Source organism: Solea solea, chromosome 11 (genome assembly GCF_958295425.1).
Source record: "Solea solea chromosome 11, fSolSol10.1, whole genome shotgun sequence".
Taxonomy (NCBI): Eukaryota; Metazoa; Chordata; class Actinopteri; order Pleuronectiformes; family Soleidae; genus Solea; species Solea solea.
In genome coordinates this window covers 3630333-3649959 of record NC_081144.1, presented here as the reverse complement: position 1 = coordinate 3649959, position 19627 = coordinate 3630333, and the positions used below count along the sequence as shown (strand labels likewise).

Here is a 19627-nt window from a genome sequence, read left to right as displayed (position 1 = left end):
TTTTTATGCTTCTTTTTGTTGTATTTGCTGTTTTTGTCTCATCTGCGTAATGTCTTTGTGTTGTGTGTGATAAACTTAATATAGTTTTAACTCTTTAACACTGAGCGTTAAAGCTGAGCAGACGCACTTTGCATTACTGTAAACTGTAAATACGCGGTCGGTTTGCGCTGTGGGAAAACTTCCAACTGTTTCTGAAAGCTGAGAAGTTGCACTTTAAAGTCGACGTGAGGTTATTACGGTAATTTCACGGACATTGAGACAAAAGTCTGAGTTTTATTTATTTTAAATATGTTTTATAGTGTTCATATATGTCCATGTACAACGGCAGTGTCTTCTCTCAGTAAAACTTTTTGTTTTTCTTCATTTTAAATTGTTAATACACTGTTTTAACATGCAGTAAATTGTAAGTAACTGCCAGATATTAAAGGTTATTCTGAAAAAATGGGCAAAAGCTCTTAGTTACAGGATCATTTTCTGGTTCTTGGTTAAAAAAAGCAAAAACAAAAAGTCCAGACGGACATTTTGAGGCTTAGGTGTTAAAGGGTTAAGCAATAATTATTAAATAAGTGAGCCTTTGTTATCTAAACAGAAGGAAAGCAGTCTGATAAAGCTTTAGTTATTCTGCAGCAGTATGATTTGTGATATAACTCCTACGTCACGCTTCAGTTCAATTGTCACTGCGTTGTAGATTTAAAACGTGACTGAGCATAAACACGTCAAAATATCTTGATATTCTAAGGTCAGGGTGACAACAAGAGGGTATGAAGTGGTTCCAGTATGTTTGTGGTACATAAGAGTATTTGACAGTAGACTATAAAATCTGGGATTATAATTTGAAAACTATTAATTGTTCAGGTGTAAAAAAGCCATCTTTTTTTAGATCTAGGGGGGACATCCGTTTTACTGATGTTCCAATGTAAGAGCTGAAATAATTCACAGATTACATTTACATGGACACCAATAATCTGAATACAGGATTAAAAGCATTTACAATAAATTCATCATAGTGAATTTCTACGACCGTGTTAAGAAACGCGAGTGACTTGAAAATCCTGTCTCACTCACCAGCATACAGTCCTATTTCTTCATGTGTCTGTGTGTAGGGAGCAGTATCTTTTCTCATGACTTATTATTCATTCATTCATTCATTCATTCATTTATGATGATCAAAAAAATATACATTCTATCTGCGATGTCTGACCCCTGTAAGGTCAGGATAACGTGCTGTGCCTACTTCTTGCTATTTTATTCTGAGTATGGCGTTTCATGATTTTTTTATTGAAACACGTTCTTCAGTCTGATTATTGTCATTTATTCAGACGAAGGCCTCAGAAAATGTCACTTAAGACTTTTGTCATCTATCGACAAAGCCGACGATTCCAGAGACTCGATTTGCCGAGTTGGAAAAGACAAGTACACACTTTCCAGATTTTCCACATAAAGTCTCACAACATTGTTTGTCGTCGTCAGGCTTCAGATGTAAAAACGGCTCAGGGTTACAAAACTCCTGCATTTGTACACGTGAAATCCTCCAAAAAAACACGACGCAGCACTTTATTCCAGTGAAAGTCTTCTTTGTTTTCTCTTCCAAAGGCTTTGGTATCGAGCTCGATAAGAAAGCGCGTATGTCTGTGAGCGTATGTTCACCGTGGAGTGTTTAGTGTGCGTCTGAACGGTATAGACTAACAACAGTCGTGGTGGAAGTGTCTGTGGTGAACAGCGGGGAAGCTAAAGCTGCTCTGCGGGCGGCCCCGTCTCCTCTCATGAGACTCCGGCTCATTTTAAACACATCACACATAAAGAGAGGGGGAGAAAGTGAGAGAGAGAGACGGGGAGATAAACAGAGAGGGGGGGGGAGGCAGCAGTAGGAGATAGAAACCACAAGATGGCAGTGTATCACCTCAGAGTGAGTGAGTAAACACCACCTTAAATGAGATAAATACCTTTTTACTGATGTTAGAAAACATTATTTCCCCTCATGTGACACAGAGAGTCTTCATGTGTTTCATAATAACAGACTACAGTTCAAATGAAAAACATCACACCCCATGTGACCTCACGTTATTTCAGCTTCATCCTTTTCATTAACTCCCTCTGATGGTGACGCCGTCGTTCCACAAAAACATTTGTCAAAGCGGAAAAACTGAACTGCCCCCGTGACAGTGACCTCCACACACTGTACTCCGGAGGAGAGGTTCTGTTCCCCCCTGTTGTTTTTCCCTGCAACAGTGCAGCCTTCTCTGTGTCGCCCTGGCCGAGCTGTGCAAAGGCTCCTTCTGTCACCGACTTGGCTCGGAGCCGGAGAACATCAGAGGCAGAAGACAGACGAGGCCTTTAACAGAAGGCCAAACAAAGACGCATCTCTCTGCCTGCAACCAACAAACGCAGACACAACTATTTTGTGACCCCTGGAGCCGCCACCGCCGCTGCCGCCGCTCGCTGCAGACACACAAGTTCCAGACGTCTCGATAAGCTGATGTCAGTGGCGCTGATGTAAAGCTACAGCAGCTCGAGCAATCGCTCACACAATCACAGAAGGAATCTGATTCTCTGCCTCTAAGTCACCAGCAGCACGTACGTTTCTGCATTTATCACTCTGAAACACAATAAATGAATAGTGGACGCAATCTTCCAGTTTTCTGTCAACATAAAGTAAGAATATATTGACGTAAAACGCCAGTAAACATGTTCCTGAGCAGTTAATGGTCTCAATCCCCAGTTTTCAGATCGTCTTTAATAGAACATTGTGTCACTTTCTGAAAATGATGTTCCCGTTTGAAGGAAAACAGTCGATAAAGCACATTTAACACAAATCATATACCAACAAAGAAGAAGTGGAGACGACAGAGAGCGTGGCAGAGCGGAGAGAGCGGGGAAATTTGTGTTTTTATCCTTTCTGGGCCACCGTAGTTCCAGGAGAGGAAGTACAGGAGAGGAAAAAAGGTTATTTTATTCCAACATATTTCACTGTAGGTACATTTAAATTTGCACTGTTATGCTAAGCTGCTCATTATCTGGCCGTTACGAGCTTCCTGATGTTACAGAGGTCAGGTCATTATAAACTTTTATTTATTATACATGGAGTTCAAACATCCTTTCTCATGGATCCCCAACAGCAGATCAAGACCCACTTTAAAAGGATCACAAAATGAAAATGAACAATGACTAAATGAGGTTGAAAGAACAAGCACGAGTTCAGCCAAAGTTCATGTACGTCTCTCATCTTTGATCAGAATACTGATCATTTTACCATTTCACGGGATAGAAGCCTCCCATCTAAATCCATCAAGACATTTAACAGATAACAAGCCAAAAGAAAGAGAAAGAAAAGAAAAAGAAAGAAAGAAGATTGAGAGCCACTGGTCTAATCTTATCAATGCATCATGTTTCATCTTAATGTGGAAGACGAGCGCTCATAACTTCTCTTTCACTCAATCTCTTCACAACATTTATTCCTGATCAACAAGGTTTAATAAAGACCGGCTCGAGCAATAAATACACATGTTGTATGAGCTAAAAACATGGACTTTGACTCACATTATTATAATCCAAACACCAATAATCACAGAATTTGACAAAACAAGACTTTTGTTTAGGTTTTATAGATTCTTTGTTCCCTTCAAGTCAATCAGTGAAGTAAAACATGCTCCTCAGTGAAGGTAACTGGTGCTAACGTATTGTAAATAAGTGCAGTGTAGTATTTTATGACCTAAATAACAATAATAATACTAAGTAATTCATGATTCCATTAATGTGTCCTCTGAATTCATAGAGTAAAGAGCAGCAGAAAACAGTAATGTATATTTTCTAATATTACACTGGTGAATTTCGAGTCAAAGGCGAATGAGGTGGTGATTTAGTGTTTATTACGCCATCAGTGTGTGGTGCGACGCATCCCACATGCAGCATAATGAAGAGCAGGTCCATTCCGGAGCACTGCAGCTTTCATTTACTGCATCCTCATTACGGCCCACGACGGGAAGAAAAGAAAAAAATAATCTAATACTTCCGTCATCTGCACTTTCTGCCCCTCAATCTCAGGAGATCACATCCCCACATACGCAGGTCCATCACACACTAAGCAGCAGCAGCAGCACAACGTTAGTGTCAATACATCAGCGAAACGGACAAATCCTTCTTGTTCAGGTACCTGAGCTGAGAACAAGCACAGCCTGCTCTCCAATTCTCATTTCCCGAGGAAGAGTGCAATGTGTTCACTCCTTTTCTGTGACCTCACCTCATCCCTTCAAGCCCCTCCCTCCCTTCCACTCGATCTGAGCGGCCGATACACAGCTGTGGAATTGCAAAATGTCTCCCGTCAGACTGGGAAGACGGATATGAAGCGCTCCGCCACGCATTTTTTGCCGTTTGACGTTACTGTGGCGCGGAGCTGATGAAAAGGATAAGATGTGTGAAAGATCTCACACGATCTGCAATTTACCAGGGGAAACGGGCAATGGGTTATCGAGAAGGGCCCGAGGTGAAAGCGTTCAATTTAACTAGAGCTGCAACTAACGTTTATTTTCATAATCGATTAATCTGTCGATTATTTGTGTTCAGAATTTCAGAAAACCTACAAAAATGTTGATCGGTGTTCCTCAAACCTGGAAATGATGATGTTCTCAAATGTCTTGTTTTGTCCACAAACCAAAATGATTCACTTTTAATGAATTCTTTGAGTCAAGAAACGATTGTACATGAAAATATTAACAGTTAAGAAACTTAAACCATCAGAAATCTTGTTTTAATCATGAAAAAAGCATCAAATCGATTATTCGATTATCAAAATAGTTGCCGAATCATTTAGTAATCGATGAATCGTTTCAGCTCTAAATTGAACAATGATGTGGTTCATGTTGCACCTGCACTGTCTTCACATTATTACACGTTTCACACGGACACTAACAGCATTTTGACCGGCCATATGTTATTTGAGAGGTTGAGCGATGAAGCGGCTCTGATGAGACATTTTACAACCGGTCGGCATCAGCGGACGACGCCTCCAATCGTGGTCGATGGACGCTCCAATGCCACTTGGAACAAGCCTTTTGCTGTGTGTGTATATCTGATTTTCTCGCGATGATTCAAAACACAAAATAACCAAGAAAGACTCCTGCTGCTGGATCCATGAAAGATCCCGAACACAAGAGCAAGTAACACGCACACACGGTCGTGTGACGATGTATTTTACATTCAAGCATTTAGCAGACGCTTTTATCCACATCGACCCACAAAGGAGTCCTAGAAGAAGTCTTGGAAAGAAAATCCACTAGATGACAGAGAGTGAGAGTGCAGAAGTGGATCCAAGTGCAGAAGGAGATGGTGCAGGGGAGGGGGTAAAGGTAAGGTGCTAGGACAGAAGATGCACGGAAAGAGTCTGGATTGTCTTGTGCAGGAAGTTGGCACTGCCAAACGACAATCCTTTGATGAACAGTAGTTGAGGGGTAAAATAAGCCTTTATGAGAGCACTGTTTATAAGAATGTACAATATAAAGTGTCTGATAAAAAAATAAAAATACATTTCAACAACTATATAAACACACCTGAGCAAAAAGTACTCAAAATGTTGTAAAATTTGGAAATACGTCTACATAAGTTCACCAAGTGTTCAAAACACTGAATATGTGACCTATAAACACAACCCCCCAGGATGTCCATATAAGGAGTTGTGTATTATTCCCACTGCAAATTACCATGGGTGCACCTGTGGCACAGATCTGCACCGCGTGAGCACTATGGGTTAACTGCACTACTGTCCTTGCCCTGGTTTACAAGCACAAGTGAGGAAATGTTGTGTTTTTTTTCCATTTGCTGGTAAATTATTTAGGTTTTTCATCATCATTCTATCTTTAAAAATGCACCAATGGTTGACCTCTAATTTGCAAGCTGAGCCCTTCACCTGAAACCGAGCCCTGTCAGGCAATACTATCAGACCTGACTGAGGCGAGGGTGAGGGCAAGCAGACATAATGGCTTATACAGTGTGCCTGTTTATAGACATACAGTAACTGTACAGCTGTGTATATTATATCATGAGCGATCAAAGGCGTCAAAATACGTGCAACACAGTCAATTCTCTAACAGCTAAACGCGAAACAGTGAACTGGGACATTATTTATGCATTACTAAAGGCACATAAACACACACACACACACACGGCCAAATACATTAAGTGCAAAACTGGGTGAAGTGCAAACAGCCTCATACTCTCCTCCGTTACTTAAGAGTCAAAGGCGACTTTATCATGAGCCGCACGGTCTGCTTGCCCTGCAGAATCAAAACAGAGTGTTTCCAGTGATCCAGCTTCACAGCGCGGCCCGGAGCCTGTAATTAGCTGTGAGAGAATGTGATGACGTAACAGGAGCTGGGAAAACTTCAAAAGACAAATGAGAGCGTTCCCAAGAGTTCAAAGACATCATGGAAGTGGGGCCACTGTGTTTCATAGGCCTGTTAAATCATCGTGAAGCTGCAATTTCCCATCTGGTGAAATTTAAAATGTTACAACAACACCAACAGAAGTCATTTTAAAAGGCCGCTAATAAAGACAATATTCATACTTCAACTGGCTTCATTTTACGGCAGGAGGAAGGTGCTTTCACGGCTGCTTTGTTTCATAAACAAACATAAACTCGTCCACACAGCGACGACTTCCTCATTCGTCCATTTACGATAAATGTTTACAGTGTTGTCCGGCTCATTTTGAAACGACCTTGGAAAGTTTAACAGAGGGCAAAACACTCTGGTATTAACATCTGACCTCAGTGATCACACCGAGTAAAACTGTCCCTGCCCTTTATTTTACATTTACTGTGTGTGTGTGTGTGAGAATACAGAGAATAGAAATCATATGGCGGTCAGTGTTGTGGCGTTGGCTGCAGATAAATTGACTTATGAACGCCGATAAGTGGTAAAAAAAAAACATAATTGGCCAGATTTCAGTCCCAATCTGGCTTTTCCGATAATCGCGGGTGTCTTCTGATTTAACAGATTATCTGGCCAAATTATCCTGCAGTGTGAGGGGTTAACAGACATGATTTTAGATTCGTAAGTGTTAAACATGTTTGATTTCAACCACAGTTTCTCAACAGTTTATATTCTGAAGTCACGTTAAATCACATGAGATCCCTGGAATCTCCTCCCTGAAATCCTACGAATAAACGATGAAAGTGTGTGTGGTCCTGCGTCTCGACTGGATCGTCTAGTCTGTGCTTTCTCAGGATTAAAACTCACATAGTTGTGTCTGTGGCCTCCCACGTTTTGTCAAAATCAAGTCCGATTTGAAAAACCTCTCGTGTGGGGCAGGAATGTGGCCCCGCATGTGTGTGTGTGTGTGTGTGTGTGGTTTTTCTGTGGTGGTTCATACTTAGCATGACCCGACCGTGACCGGATCACAGAGGACGGATGGATGTTAATACGAGGTCTGAACGAGGTCTGAACGAGGTCTGAACGAGGTCTGAACGAGGTCTGAACGAGGTCTGAACGAGGTCTGTGTGTCACTTGTTCACCACATTCACCAGCGCAGCACCATGATGAGCTGTTCCTTCCTGCTGCCTCCAAGCCTCTGCAAATAACAGTCAGGCAGGCTGTGTGTGTGTGTGTGTGCGTGCGCGTGTGCGTGTGCGTGTGTGTGTGTGTGTGTGTGATCCTGGGAAGGCAGGCAGACCAATTCCCATGAATCAATGGGCACTGCAGTGGTATTATTAGAGGGGGCTTGGAGATAATCACAGGTTCTGTTGTGAAAGTCATTCACCATAATGAAGACCATAAAACATCTGAATTATTTATACACCAAATGGAGTTCTTGGTTCAGATCTGTGCTCATGGTCAGACGCCACATGAGAACATTTCACCACCTTTGGATAAGACTGTGAGTGTGTGTGCGAGTGGGTTTACGAGATTTACACTTCACTGCACTGCAACAGCCAAGCTTTGCCTTTACCTTCCCTCAAGCCCTTGTCTTTATCCATTCATCATATCTGATGTGTTCTCCTAATTAAGGGGAAGAGAGAGAAAAGAGGCACAACTAAAAAACAACTCCAGGAAAAAAACGTAAAGGAATCGTTGATTTATTTGTTTAACCCGGAAATCTCTTTTTTTATGAGGCTGTCATGACAGGACGAGACAGGCAAGCGGCACGATTAGCCAAGACGACAGAGCAGCAGATGTTTTTTTGATTGAGTACAGGAAGACGGAGGATATCTGAAGAAAAAAGAAAACGTGTGAAAAGAGGCTATTGGATTTTTAACAGAGCTAATCCAGCCTTAAGCCAGACTAATTCAGTACATAACGGTGGGCGAAAGTAACTACACTTTTTGTTTGTGCAGAGAGGAAGTGCCGCTCATAAAGTAAGTTGTTCTTCCTCTATTGATTGGGTGGATCTATTATTCCATCCTCATTTAATAGACTGTGGTAAAACTGTTTGTGTACTTTATGTTATTTTATTTAAGTCGCAGCCACTTGTCTTTAGAGAAGTTCTGATTCTACGTCCTAAACTGAACATAAACAATTATCTTTGCAGCTGCAAACTTTACTCCCGTTTTACTGCTCCTTCACTACTGCCTTTGGTGTACTAGTTATATCTTTGTCTCAAAAATGCAAAAAGACACAAGAAAACTCTGCCACTTCATTCAAAAATACATAAAGAAGAGGAAATAAAGTAGAGTAAAATATGACACGGCTATATCAAACACAGGTGCCACAAACAAACTTGCCCGTCATGAAGTCAAGCTTTTTTCAGCTAAGGCTCATCACCGAGGTGAAGTCCTATCTCCCTCGCCAGGTCTTTGAGTCACTAATCCATGTTTTTATAACATCACGGCTGGATTAGTGTCTCTAAGGCACCATCTCACCTCTTGGAGCTCCTTCATCTTCACACCCCATCCCGACTTCTGAGGTCTTTTAGATGTGCCAAAAACGCCAAGTAAAAACCTGGGGTGATCAGGCCTTTTCTGGAGCTGCCCCTAAACTTTGGAACAAGTTACCCATGGAAATGTGAGTATCGTCTCTGGTGATGGCGGAGGCTCCGCTGAGGTATCGGGGTCTCGCTATCTCCTCCAGCTCTTTTGGGCTGTTATAATTACTCTCTGCAGAGTCTTCTGATCTTTTGAAGAGCAGCCAGAGTACCAGACTGTGATGCAGTACACCAGGATGCTCTCGATAGCAGTAGAATTAATAACACCGAGAGTTATGTATCCTTCAGGAGCCTCAGAAAGTGCAGGTTTCACAGCCATCGAATTAGAAATGTTAGTTGGTTCATCAGTCGCTTTGAACAGATTACAATCATGTTCACCGCCTCATTTATTTATTTATTTATCTTTTTGTTTGTTTTTTTATTGACAACATGTATTATGAAAAGTGCTGCTCCACATTGCTCCTGGCAGCATGTGAACACCAGAAAAAGTGTGATATAAATACAGAGGATTACCCATTTACTCCGAACTTGTGAGCGCTCGCAGGTGCACACAGCACACTGAAATGATTTGTTCCCATGTTTCTGGTTTTGTGTTTTCTTTCCAAGTGATCAAAATACCATGTATTCTGGACATTTTACTAAGAAAACATTGATTCCTCAAGAAAAAGGTCAGCAGAGAAATCAATGATGAAAACGCACATTAGCTGCAGCCCTATTATTCACAGAGGCAAATATATGATGGCGGACAAAGTGAAGAAGCTAGTAGAAGATGTAAACACACTCAGCCACATCATTCACTCGGCCACATATACACAATCCCCGTTTTGGATCACATCAATTTGGTCGGGGCGGATGTAAGAAGTTTTTGGCAGGAGTTCCTCCTCGATTTACTACATTGTCATGGACGACTGCTTTCTTTGCTCTCCTTAATATCTTAACTGTTGGCAAAACACTGTGGCTCAGATATTGTGTTGCACTACAGAGGCAACAGATGTATTATATCCTTCACCGTGTGAAGAAAACGGTACTTATTCTTGTCTGAAACTTTGGAGTCACATTCACAGACAGCCGTTCGCTGTCCAAGGTGCTGAACCCCAACACTCAACGGGATTTCATCCCCAATATTTTTTCCCCCTTTACCATCTGGAGCAGGGTTAGAATCACAGTTTAGGGAAACAACTGTAAAATATTATAAAATGAGGTAAATTGAATGAAAGTAGCTGAAGCATTCGACCAACAATTTAAATATTTCATCTGCAGACAATCATTCAATTCACTCAAGTTTTACCGTTGCATGTCTGTAATGCTTTTATTTTGTAAAGCACTTTGGTCACCTGTGCGTTGTTGTAACGGGCTAGAGAAATAAAGTACATCACATTAAATTAGGTAAGTATGTTCATAGCAAGAAGGTCACTGGTTTGAATCCCAGTTTGTCAACCAAGGGCCTTTCTGTGTAGAGTTTGCGTGTTCTCACCGTGTGCACTTCTCTCTGGGTACTGTAGATTGGTGATTATTACGTTCACTCTATATTGACCACAGGTGTGAGGCAACAGCAATATTGCGCAACTAAAGTGAGACAGTTGCAAACAGGTTGGAATGGCCCATAAAAGGGAATTCTGCTGCTCAAATTTTCCTGCTCATTCAGTGATTTGTCAAGATAAATGTGCCTTGTATACACCCGCCCGCCCCTGCGCTGCCTCTGTATACACACAAACGCTCCCTCGGTCAGGTCTGATAGTATTGCTTAAAAGAGCCACTTTTCAGATGAGGAACATAGCATCCAAATACATTTACATCAATTTTCTTCACAAAGACCAAACAGAGGGAGAACAATAACATAATCAACAACAAACATCACCCAAATTTAAGCGCTGCAGCTTTAAAAGAATGAATAATTCACCATTTTCAGATTCCCTTTTCCCTTAAACAATTCACTTATTGCTCATTTACTCTACTCATAGCCAGCAGTGCAACAATTGCATCATTAGTTAACTATTGATTCAAATATGCACAACGAGACACGGAAAATGAGGTCATTATTTACTTAAATATAATTATCAGCTGGAATCTAACCTAATCTATAAGAGTGTCTGTGAGGCGCTATAAAAACAAAAATGCTACTTCTGTCTGTGACCTTTTTGTTGCTCGGACACAGAACAGAGATAGATACTGTGAGGAATAGCAGTTAGAGAGGATGAGAGGAGAACAACAAGAAACAAAAGGTTAAGAAAAATATACAACAGAAGCAACTATTTAAGTTGATTTCGGGGGAAAGTTTCTGCTATTACAGCCAATGCAGCTGCTCCGGTTGCTTTGAATGTGATCCGTCGTCTCCTGAGATCGCCCCATCTCTGGCATTAAGGATGAAGCGCTGTGCCGGTTACAGCCTTAACACCAAAGTCACCCCATTAAATCCTAACACCTCCTTTAACTCCAAAGTTTCCAAAGTTTGCAGGAATCACAGAAACTTCTCAACAAGGACAGCGTCGGTTTAAACCTTGAACACCTAAGCCTCAAAGCTTTTTTTTGCTGGTGTATTAACAGTTTAAAATGAAGAAAAAGTTGAAAGTTTTATTGAGAAAAAACTCTGTAGTTGTAAATAAACACCAGATTTTGTGTGTTGAAGAGAATAAAACATATTTAAAATAAATGTACAGGCATTTTTCCCTAAATGGTGACAAAGACGCTGATTCGCCAGTTTCCTGAAACAGCACGAGTGAAATTACCGTAATAACCACACGTTGGCTTTTTTCTAACAGCACAAACTGTCGTGTAATTACGGTAATGCTACTTGCGAATGTGTTGTTGGTTAAATGATAAATGGGCTGTAGCAAATAAATGCAAGTCATGTTTGGCTTTTTCCGTCTCTCCCTCTTATTATTATTATTAGAGTTTTGTTTGTCCAAAATAAGCTCATTGCTCATTCGATACATCTAAAACAAGTGCACACACACACACACACAATCAAAGGCCTGGCATCTCGCAAATGGCATGATAATTAATATTTGACTTCCTCGGGTCCTGTTGGTGCCACGCGAACAAAAAAATACAGCGACAGAGATCAATCACTCGCCGAGAGCTTCACGCAGCCTCTCAGCTTCGGTGATGAATAATCACACCACTGCTTCTTCAGGCATTTCTATTTGAGACACAATGTGAAAACTGTTGTTTTCTATAGACTCGCTGGCCTACGGGCTCTTTAGCTACACGACTGCAACTTCCTGAGTTCAAATCTGGCCAGGGACCTTTGCGAGTCATGTCAAGTGTGCTTCCTGTCTGCGAAAGGAAGTGCTGTCAAAAGTCAAATTACCACCCAGCGGTTGTTCCTCCTCTGTCCAATGTGGACACAACTTTGTTCACACTGGAAAAAAAAAGCACTTCAACTTAAACATAACTTATTGATCACGAGGCCAAACGCATGTTTTGTGAGGTCTCATTGAACCTCGTTCTCTGGCCACCAAAAGACGTCCTAGACCTGGACCACGTTCAGACCTGGTATTAACATCCACCCTGAGTGATCTTATCACAGAGAAAAATCACAGTTGGTTTTGAGTGAAGCGTACGGCTGAATCCACGAGCTGCATGAACTCAATCTGTCCTCAGGATGTACAAGAATCCGACTCCTCAGCTGACGTCGTCTGATCTGCGGCAATTTAATTATTATTATTTTTAAATCTTTCTTTTTCACACTAATCAGTGTGAAATACGTACTGCTGGCAGCATATGATTTCTTTTTTTCTAACGGTTAAAACGTATTTGATGTGACAGCAGTGTGAGTGGAGCTTTGATTCAGTTCAGAAACAGAATCAGAAATTCTTCACGTCTCTCTTTTCTCCCTCTCTCTCCCTGTCACTCACTCTCTCTCACACACACACACTGAGAGTGAGATATTGCGATATTTTTACATGGCGATAGTATATCACTTTTAATACACGACAAGTATTTATTATGATAGAATACTTTTTTTTTACTGATATTACAAATAAATAATAAACGAATCATTTGACATTTCAATCCACTAGGTGGTGCCAAACGCTCAATCTCACTAGAGCTGTTGTGTGAGTTTATCGCAATATCGTGACTTAAATGTCGTGATAATATTGTATCGTGACTTAAATGTCGTGATAATATTGTTTCGTGACTTAAATGTCGTGATAATAGCGTATCGTGACTTAAATGTCGTGATAATATTGTATCGTGACTTAAATGTCGTGATAGTATTGTATCGTGACTTAAATGTCGTGATAGTATTGTATCGTGACTTAAATGTCGTGATAGTATTGTATCGTGACTTAAATGTCGTGATAGTATTGTATCGTGACTTAAATGTCGTGATAATATTGTATCGTGACTTAAATGTCGTGATAGTATTGTATCGTGACTTAAATGTCGTGATAATAGCGTATCGTGACTTAAATGTCGTGATAATATCGTATCGTGACTTAAATGTCGTGATCCAAACACATATTTGCAATCAAACTCAATTAAAAAGTCATGATGTCGGTGTGTTTGTGAATAACAGCTCAGGAAACCAGATTTAATGTGGACAGACCAGGATATGAGGAGTGAACAGTCGTACCTAAGGTTCTCCACATGTGAGTGGTTTGGATTGATTTTTGGAAAAAGTTACAGGCAGTAAAAAAAAAGTAGTTTAGTTACTTAAGGAGATACTCTATTGTTGTCACTTGGCAAAAATCAGTTCAAGTCAATATTTGTACCAATTTTGAATGGACTCCCTGGAGTTGTTGGTGAAATGTTGTGGTCAGGAGGAAGAAAAATAAGATTTGTGAGGTCACAGCAACCTTGACCTTTGACCTCTCACCACTAAATTTAAATAACTTCACCCATACGTCCATATGAACATTTGTACCAAATTTAAAGCCATCCGTTCAAGGCTTTTCTCATGAGATATTTTGTCATGAATGGGACGGAACAGCCATAAATTACACACAGGGACAAAACTAAAGTGCCTGTCGTGTTTGACACAGAACAGAATATTCTCCAGCTGCAGGTGCAAATCAACAGAAATTAATTACATTTCCCATTTAATGATTACCTCTGGAGCTCAGTAATAAAGCAGCCATCTGAGATAAATCAGCGACGTCAAAACAATCAGGTTTTTGACGGGGGTTGGGGGGGGCAGGGGCATGTTCACTTGCACTGTCGCCGTGAGGTAATTAGCTGATTGCAGCAGTGTGTCTGTGTGGGACGACAAAGCTCTAACAGAGGCACAAACACATCGCCGCTGAGCTGGAAAGGGAAAAAACAATCATCTTCTGATCAACAGCCATCATCTTGTTTACAGTCATGATCCATTTAACGTGTTAGCTTTCAGCTGTGCCTGAAAATTGTGAACCGATCGACAATCACGCGAAGAGAAACAGCAGAGAGAGAGAGGGCAAAAGAGCGAGGGATCCGAATTTCTGAGATCTAAAAACAACCCACTGAAGATGCTCCTACTCATCAAAAACTTTGCTTTTTTATAAATAGAATATGTAACACGATATGCAGTGGGATTTATTTTTAGGCCGCACATGAGCTAAAAGTAGGCTCTGGATTAGGCACACATTGCTTTTTGATGATGAAGCACACGCGGCACTATAGGAGGCGTCGTTTGAAACCGTCTCCTGCCTTTTGAAGCCTCATAACAGCCTCCTACAGACTGTGATTTCAGCTATCTTATAAGACCATTATAAATTACACTGTGCAAAAAAACTTGGCCAAGACATCCAAGCGCGACGCCTGCAGACCGTACAATGCTGACACCTACTGCATCGTAGGCTACTGTGCAAGTATCTCAAGAGAGACGTGTTTCAGACAGACAAAGATAACATATCACAAACCACAGAAATACAGACGTACAGTAAAATCAAAGTGCCAAGCGGAGCAGATTAGGATGCTAAGAACAGGAACAAGTTTCCAGAGATTTCCAGAGAGCGCCCTTAAAGATCGTTTGAAGTCCACCAATGGAATCAAACTTCAGATCCTGTTGGAAAGTGTTTCATGTGAGAGAATGTTCTAACCTTCAGCCAACTTTGAGTTCCATTACTCACATATTCTTATAACCAGAGCTGCTGTTCAATATAAACAGCCATAGCTTACGATAAGACACAAACTTAGGCGCCTTTCAAGGTTCCCTCCCTAGATACCGAGGCGCCACGCATCTGGACCAGATACACTATCTGAAAGGCTTACGCTAACTACATGTATCAGACCTGGCACGCTGGCTCGCCATGACGCCTCACACTCTGTGAACTCGTCACAGACTGCAGAGGCTGCATCGTACGTCATCTCACCTGATAATCAAAAATCTCTTACATGTAATTTAACATTGTCATCAGCTGCATCATAACCAGCTGGTAAACAGTAGAAGAAGATGAGCGTTCATGTGTGCTGAGAAAAACCTGATCCCACATAAATATTATACACAACAAACATACTAACCTCCATTGTTATTGACTGTGTCACCCTGATAATTCTGTGTTTTCACTGGCAAGTCCTCAATACCCCCCTACCCCCCTCAAACCAGTAAAACCAGTTGACTGATACCACAGTATTCAATAGTACGAGAACCTGTTTAGCCAGTGGTATGCGAGCTTCCTCTTGTAGTACTTGGAGGAAAACCAGAAATACTCTTCTACTGTATATAGCAGGGTATGTGATCGGAGTGCAGCTGAGGAATTTTGACCAGAATGCGTAGAATATATAATAAATTAAATAAAAATAACAAGTTGTCACCTTGTCTCCTGCTCCATCTTAATATAATGTCACTATACCAGTGACTGTAGTATATGTGAGGAAGAGGAGGATGATGAGAGACCGAATGACCTTGTTAAGAATAAATCTGCCTCCTGTGAAAAGTCCGTAGCTGACTTTTTTGCTCGGCCTTTTTTACGCCACTGTATTTTAACGTTTTCTCAGGTGATATAGAAAGTTTGAGAACCACAGATCTGACGTGGTGGCAGTTATAGCGGCACACGCGGCAATCGCTGCTCACATTCACAAAGCCCATAGTCCATTGAGGAACAGCCTAATATGCTCTTGTTCTTTTGTAGGTCATTGTGCACATTAGGAAAAAAACAACAACGCAGCACCACAAATGCTGCGCCCCTGAAAACATCAGGGCACAGCAGAGTCGTTGCCACCGATAACACGTCTGCCACAGAGAGGCTAATGAGCGGCGGCGGGGGGGGGGGGGGGGTTGATAGGAGCCGTGACGACTTTTAAAACATTAACAAGACAAGATCTGAAACACTTGCTGCCACAGTGTCGGGAACGCAATGATGCTCCTCGTGGGACAGACTAAACATTAAGAAACATAATCACAAAGATAACATCTTACTGTACCCAAAGGAAGCCGATTTCCACTTGTGGCAGGAGACGGCCCTTCTGCAGCCCGCAGACGCTAACCTCCCACGGTCCTCGGTGACTTCAACAGGTAGGGAGGCATGTCTCCTACAAGAGGACAAACTGTGTTACAAGAGGACACTTCTCAGACGCTGAAGACACCGCTTAATGTAAAGCGACTGCTCTGAATGAAACTCAATCATTTTAACCTCACAGGGTTCCCACAGGAGCTTGTGATTTCCATATTTTTTACTTCAGTCTAATTCTTTTTCACCTCTTTATTCTAAGTGGACTGAATATTTTTCATCCATCTGACATCAAATCAACCATTATCAAATTCTTGGAATATTATTTGGGCTAATTTTTGCTTAAATGTCCTGTTAATATTATGAACTCTTTTAATGAAGCTGCTACGCCGTTCCTTCTTCACAGCGTCTTCAAAGTCACATTAGAGGACTCTCGCGAGACTCACAGCACAGTCAGTGAGTGAGTGAGTGAGTGAGTGAGTGAGTGAGGGCTTCATGTCTACCACACTCATGCATGTTAAAAGTTTGATTTTAGTCAGACTAAGACAATAATTAGTTTTCTTAATGTCACGCGAACACATTAGTCTGACTAAAATCGAGCTCATCTTAGTCAGACTAACAGACCTGGATAATGCCATTCATAGTCCGATTACTCCTGCATGCATATGCTTAAGTCGGACTGCCCATGCACCAAACCATCCCCCCAAAATGTCCTTCTCTCTGACCCGGAAGTAGTAGGAGACAAAAGAACAAACAACACGATTGCGTCGGCAAGAGCAAAAGCTACGACTTGCCGAGTTGTCCGATTGCCTGTCTTAGTCAGACTACGGCCTTAGCTCCATTAAACTGTGCACGTAACTGGCTGTTATATTCTATAAAATGCTAGTCAGCTGAGTGTAATTTAGTTTGCAGAGCTATTTCTGTATCCAAATACTGTATTGTATTTGTACTCGACATGTGCTCAATACTTAAAGCACATTCCTACTTGGTGCCCAGTTTGCTGCAGTTGAAGCAGCTTCATCCTCCCTCTGTTCTCTTTCCACTGGACACCATTTTCTGCAGAAACACTGCTTTCCCACAGCCGGTTATTTGTCAAGGTTTTCACTGATCCATGTCACCTTTGGGCAGCTTGTCTCATGACAGGCCAGACACATTTCTCTCAGGCTGTCAACTTGCAGCACATCACCAACAAAAACCCACAAAACTCTGTTGAAGCTCAGAAGATGTTCAAGTCTTGTTATGACACAACTGCTTGTGTTATACTAAAATGATTAACTGGCGACAGTCCAGTCAGTTAAAACGAGACCCGTGTTTCACTCTTAAATTACAGCCGTGCATTTTGTTAAAAGATTTATAACATCATTCATATTCTGACACAGCTTGTGCTCAGTCTCTGGATCGAAATCCCAGCACCGAGGCTGGACTGTGTGTAATATCAGCAGCTTAATTGTATCATGGCTGCTGCTATTTGCTGCTGTTTTGGCAAACTGAATTATTAATTTAGAAGAAACTGCTAATGTTTCTGCTCCGGCTGAGTTGGGAGCTGTGAACCTTGAATAAGTCAGACTCCCCGCCTTCGTGTCTCCCAATTAGTGACTTACATAATAGACCTTGTTTCAAAGCAGTGCAATGACATAAATACTGTTCATTAAAGAAATTGCGGCTGCTTTCCCACCAGGGAGAAATGTTCTACAACATGAAAACAATGTCGCTTCAACCGTCCTTTTCTTTTACCGTATGCTGCACACAAAGGTCCAGGCGTGTAATCCCGAGGTCACGCGACAAGATTACACACTAACACAAACTGGACCTTTGGAGCGGTGGTCATGTAAGACCTGACGTCCAGCGGCAGGCTCAATGGAGAGAGACTCACACAAGGACAAATATCGCAGGCGAGGTTGGTGTCCTCGTGTGAGTTAAGCATAGATCTCCATAGCAACAAGAGATGGCCAAGGACAAAGGAGAAGATAATAGGTTTGTGCAATCCATGCAGAGAGACCTGGTTGAGGATGAGAGTCAGCACATGACACAAAGCACCTGCCCCCCCCAAATTTTTTTACTACGACTGCCCCAGAGGAGCGGCCAGTTCTTTTTAGGTCAGATTTATGTGTGTATTAACTACAGTCCACATGAAATGTCCTGGTTATAGGTGGGAAAACTGCAGCTGCAAAGCTATTTCAGCGAACACCTCATCTGTTATCGGCAAAATATGTCACATTAGTGTCGTCTCCTTGCTCCCATTCTGCAGCCAACAGTTATTCCTGGAGTAGTGTAGCTGTTATGAGACTCCAAACAGAAAACACAAAGATTACAACTCGATGCTAAAGTTGACTGACCTTGTACAAAAAAAGTACAGCGATATTTAATTGTGACTATTTATTTTCCGTGCTTCCGTCCGGTGACTTGGCACCATGTTTTCTGTGCCGAACAAAACGAGTTAAAGTTCCAGTGCAGAACTTCTATTAGCCCTTGTGGACCTCTGTGTAATTCCCACAACGCGGTTACGGCTCTGACAGTTTTTCTTCCCTAGTCACACACACACACACACACACAGATTCAGACAGTGGAGGAGTGTTTAGAAACGGTGTGTGTGAATGAGGTGTTAAATCCCTGCTCCAGCCAGCAGGAGCGCTGCTGAGTATGGGCTTTAACACTCACACACATCCAAGTCCCCACTTTGCTTAATATTAAAAAAATTCACCAGAGCGTCTTAGACATGATTTTAGGTTGATTTAAAGCATAACAAAGAGGGGACCTGAAAAATGTCCCTTGTTCGACATGGAGTCCCCTCTTTGTGAGTGTGTAACGACGCCGAAGTCCGCTGGTTCACGAGTACACACACACACACACACACACACACAGAGACAGACATAAATGGAGCCATTTCAAGTTTTTCTACAGCACTTCAGTAAGTTATGTGTGTTTTGTTTATCCGTCTTTTACCGTAGCATTACTTGTCTAGACTGCATCCAGGAAACATAGCGCTATGAGACACGGACACGGGCAGATTGGCACAGGCACATAATCAGGCAGCTGTTCGGGGAGCGTGAGATTGCTGTTGGCAGATCACAAATGTGAAAGGCTACAACTGTGAAGTCCTACTGAACGCCCAGGTTTTTGTCTTTAGCTGTAAGAATCCACTCGTTGGTACTTCTCGCTGTGTTCAGCTGGAGTAGGACTGCTGTGGTTTACGAGAGCACTGTTGGCAGTTTTTTAATATTTGATGGTCACGTTTATGAGGGGCAAAAATCACGATCATGATGTAAACTCCTATTAACACTTCTCTCTTTTTATTTTTCACGGCCGCAATCGTGTCGTACGCTTTACATGTAAATGTTTTATTG

The 19627-nt window shown here is 41.7% G+C and overlaps 1 protein-coding gene across 2 annotated transcripts in view; it reads right to left on the bottom strand.

Moving 5' to 3' along the window:
• Positions 1 to 19627, bottom strand: part of LOC131468233 (IQ motif and SEC7 domain-containing protein 1-like) — a 123396-nt gene that overhangs the window by 72029 nt on the left and 31740 nt on the right. For both annotated transcript variants that reach the window (XM_058642259.1, XM_058642265.1), the window contains exon 3: positions 16258 to 16365. In XM_058642259.1, the coding sequence (XP_058498242.1) occupies positions 16258 to 16365 (108 nt within the window). The remainder of the gene's footprint in view (positions 1 to 16257; positions 16366 to 19627) is intronic.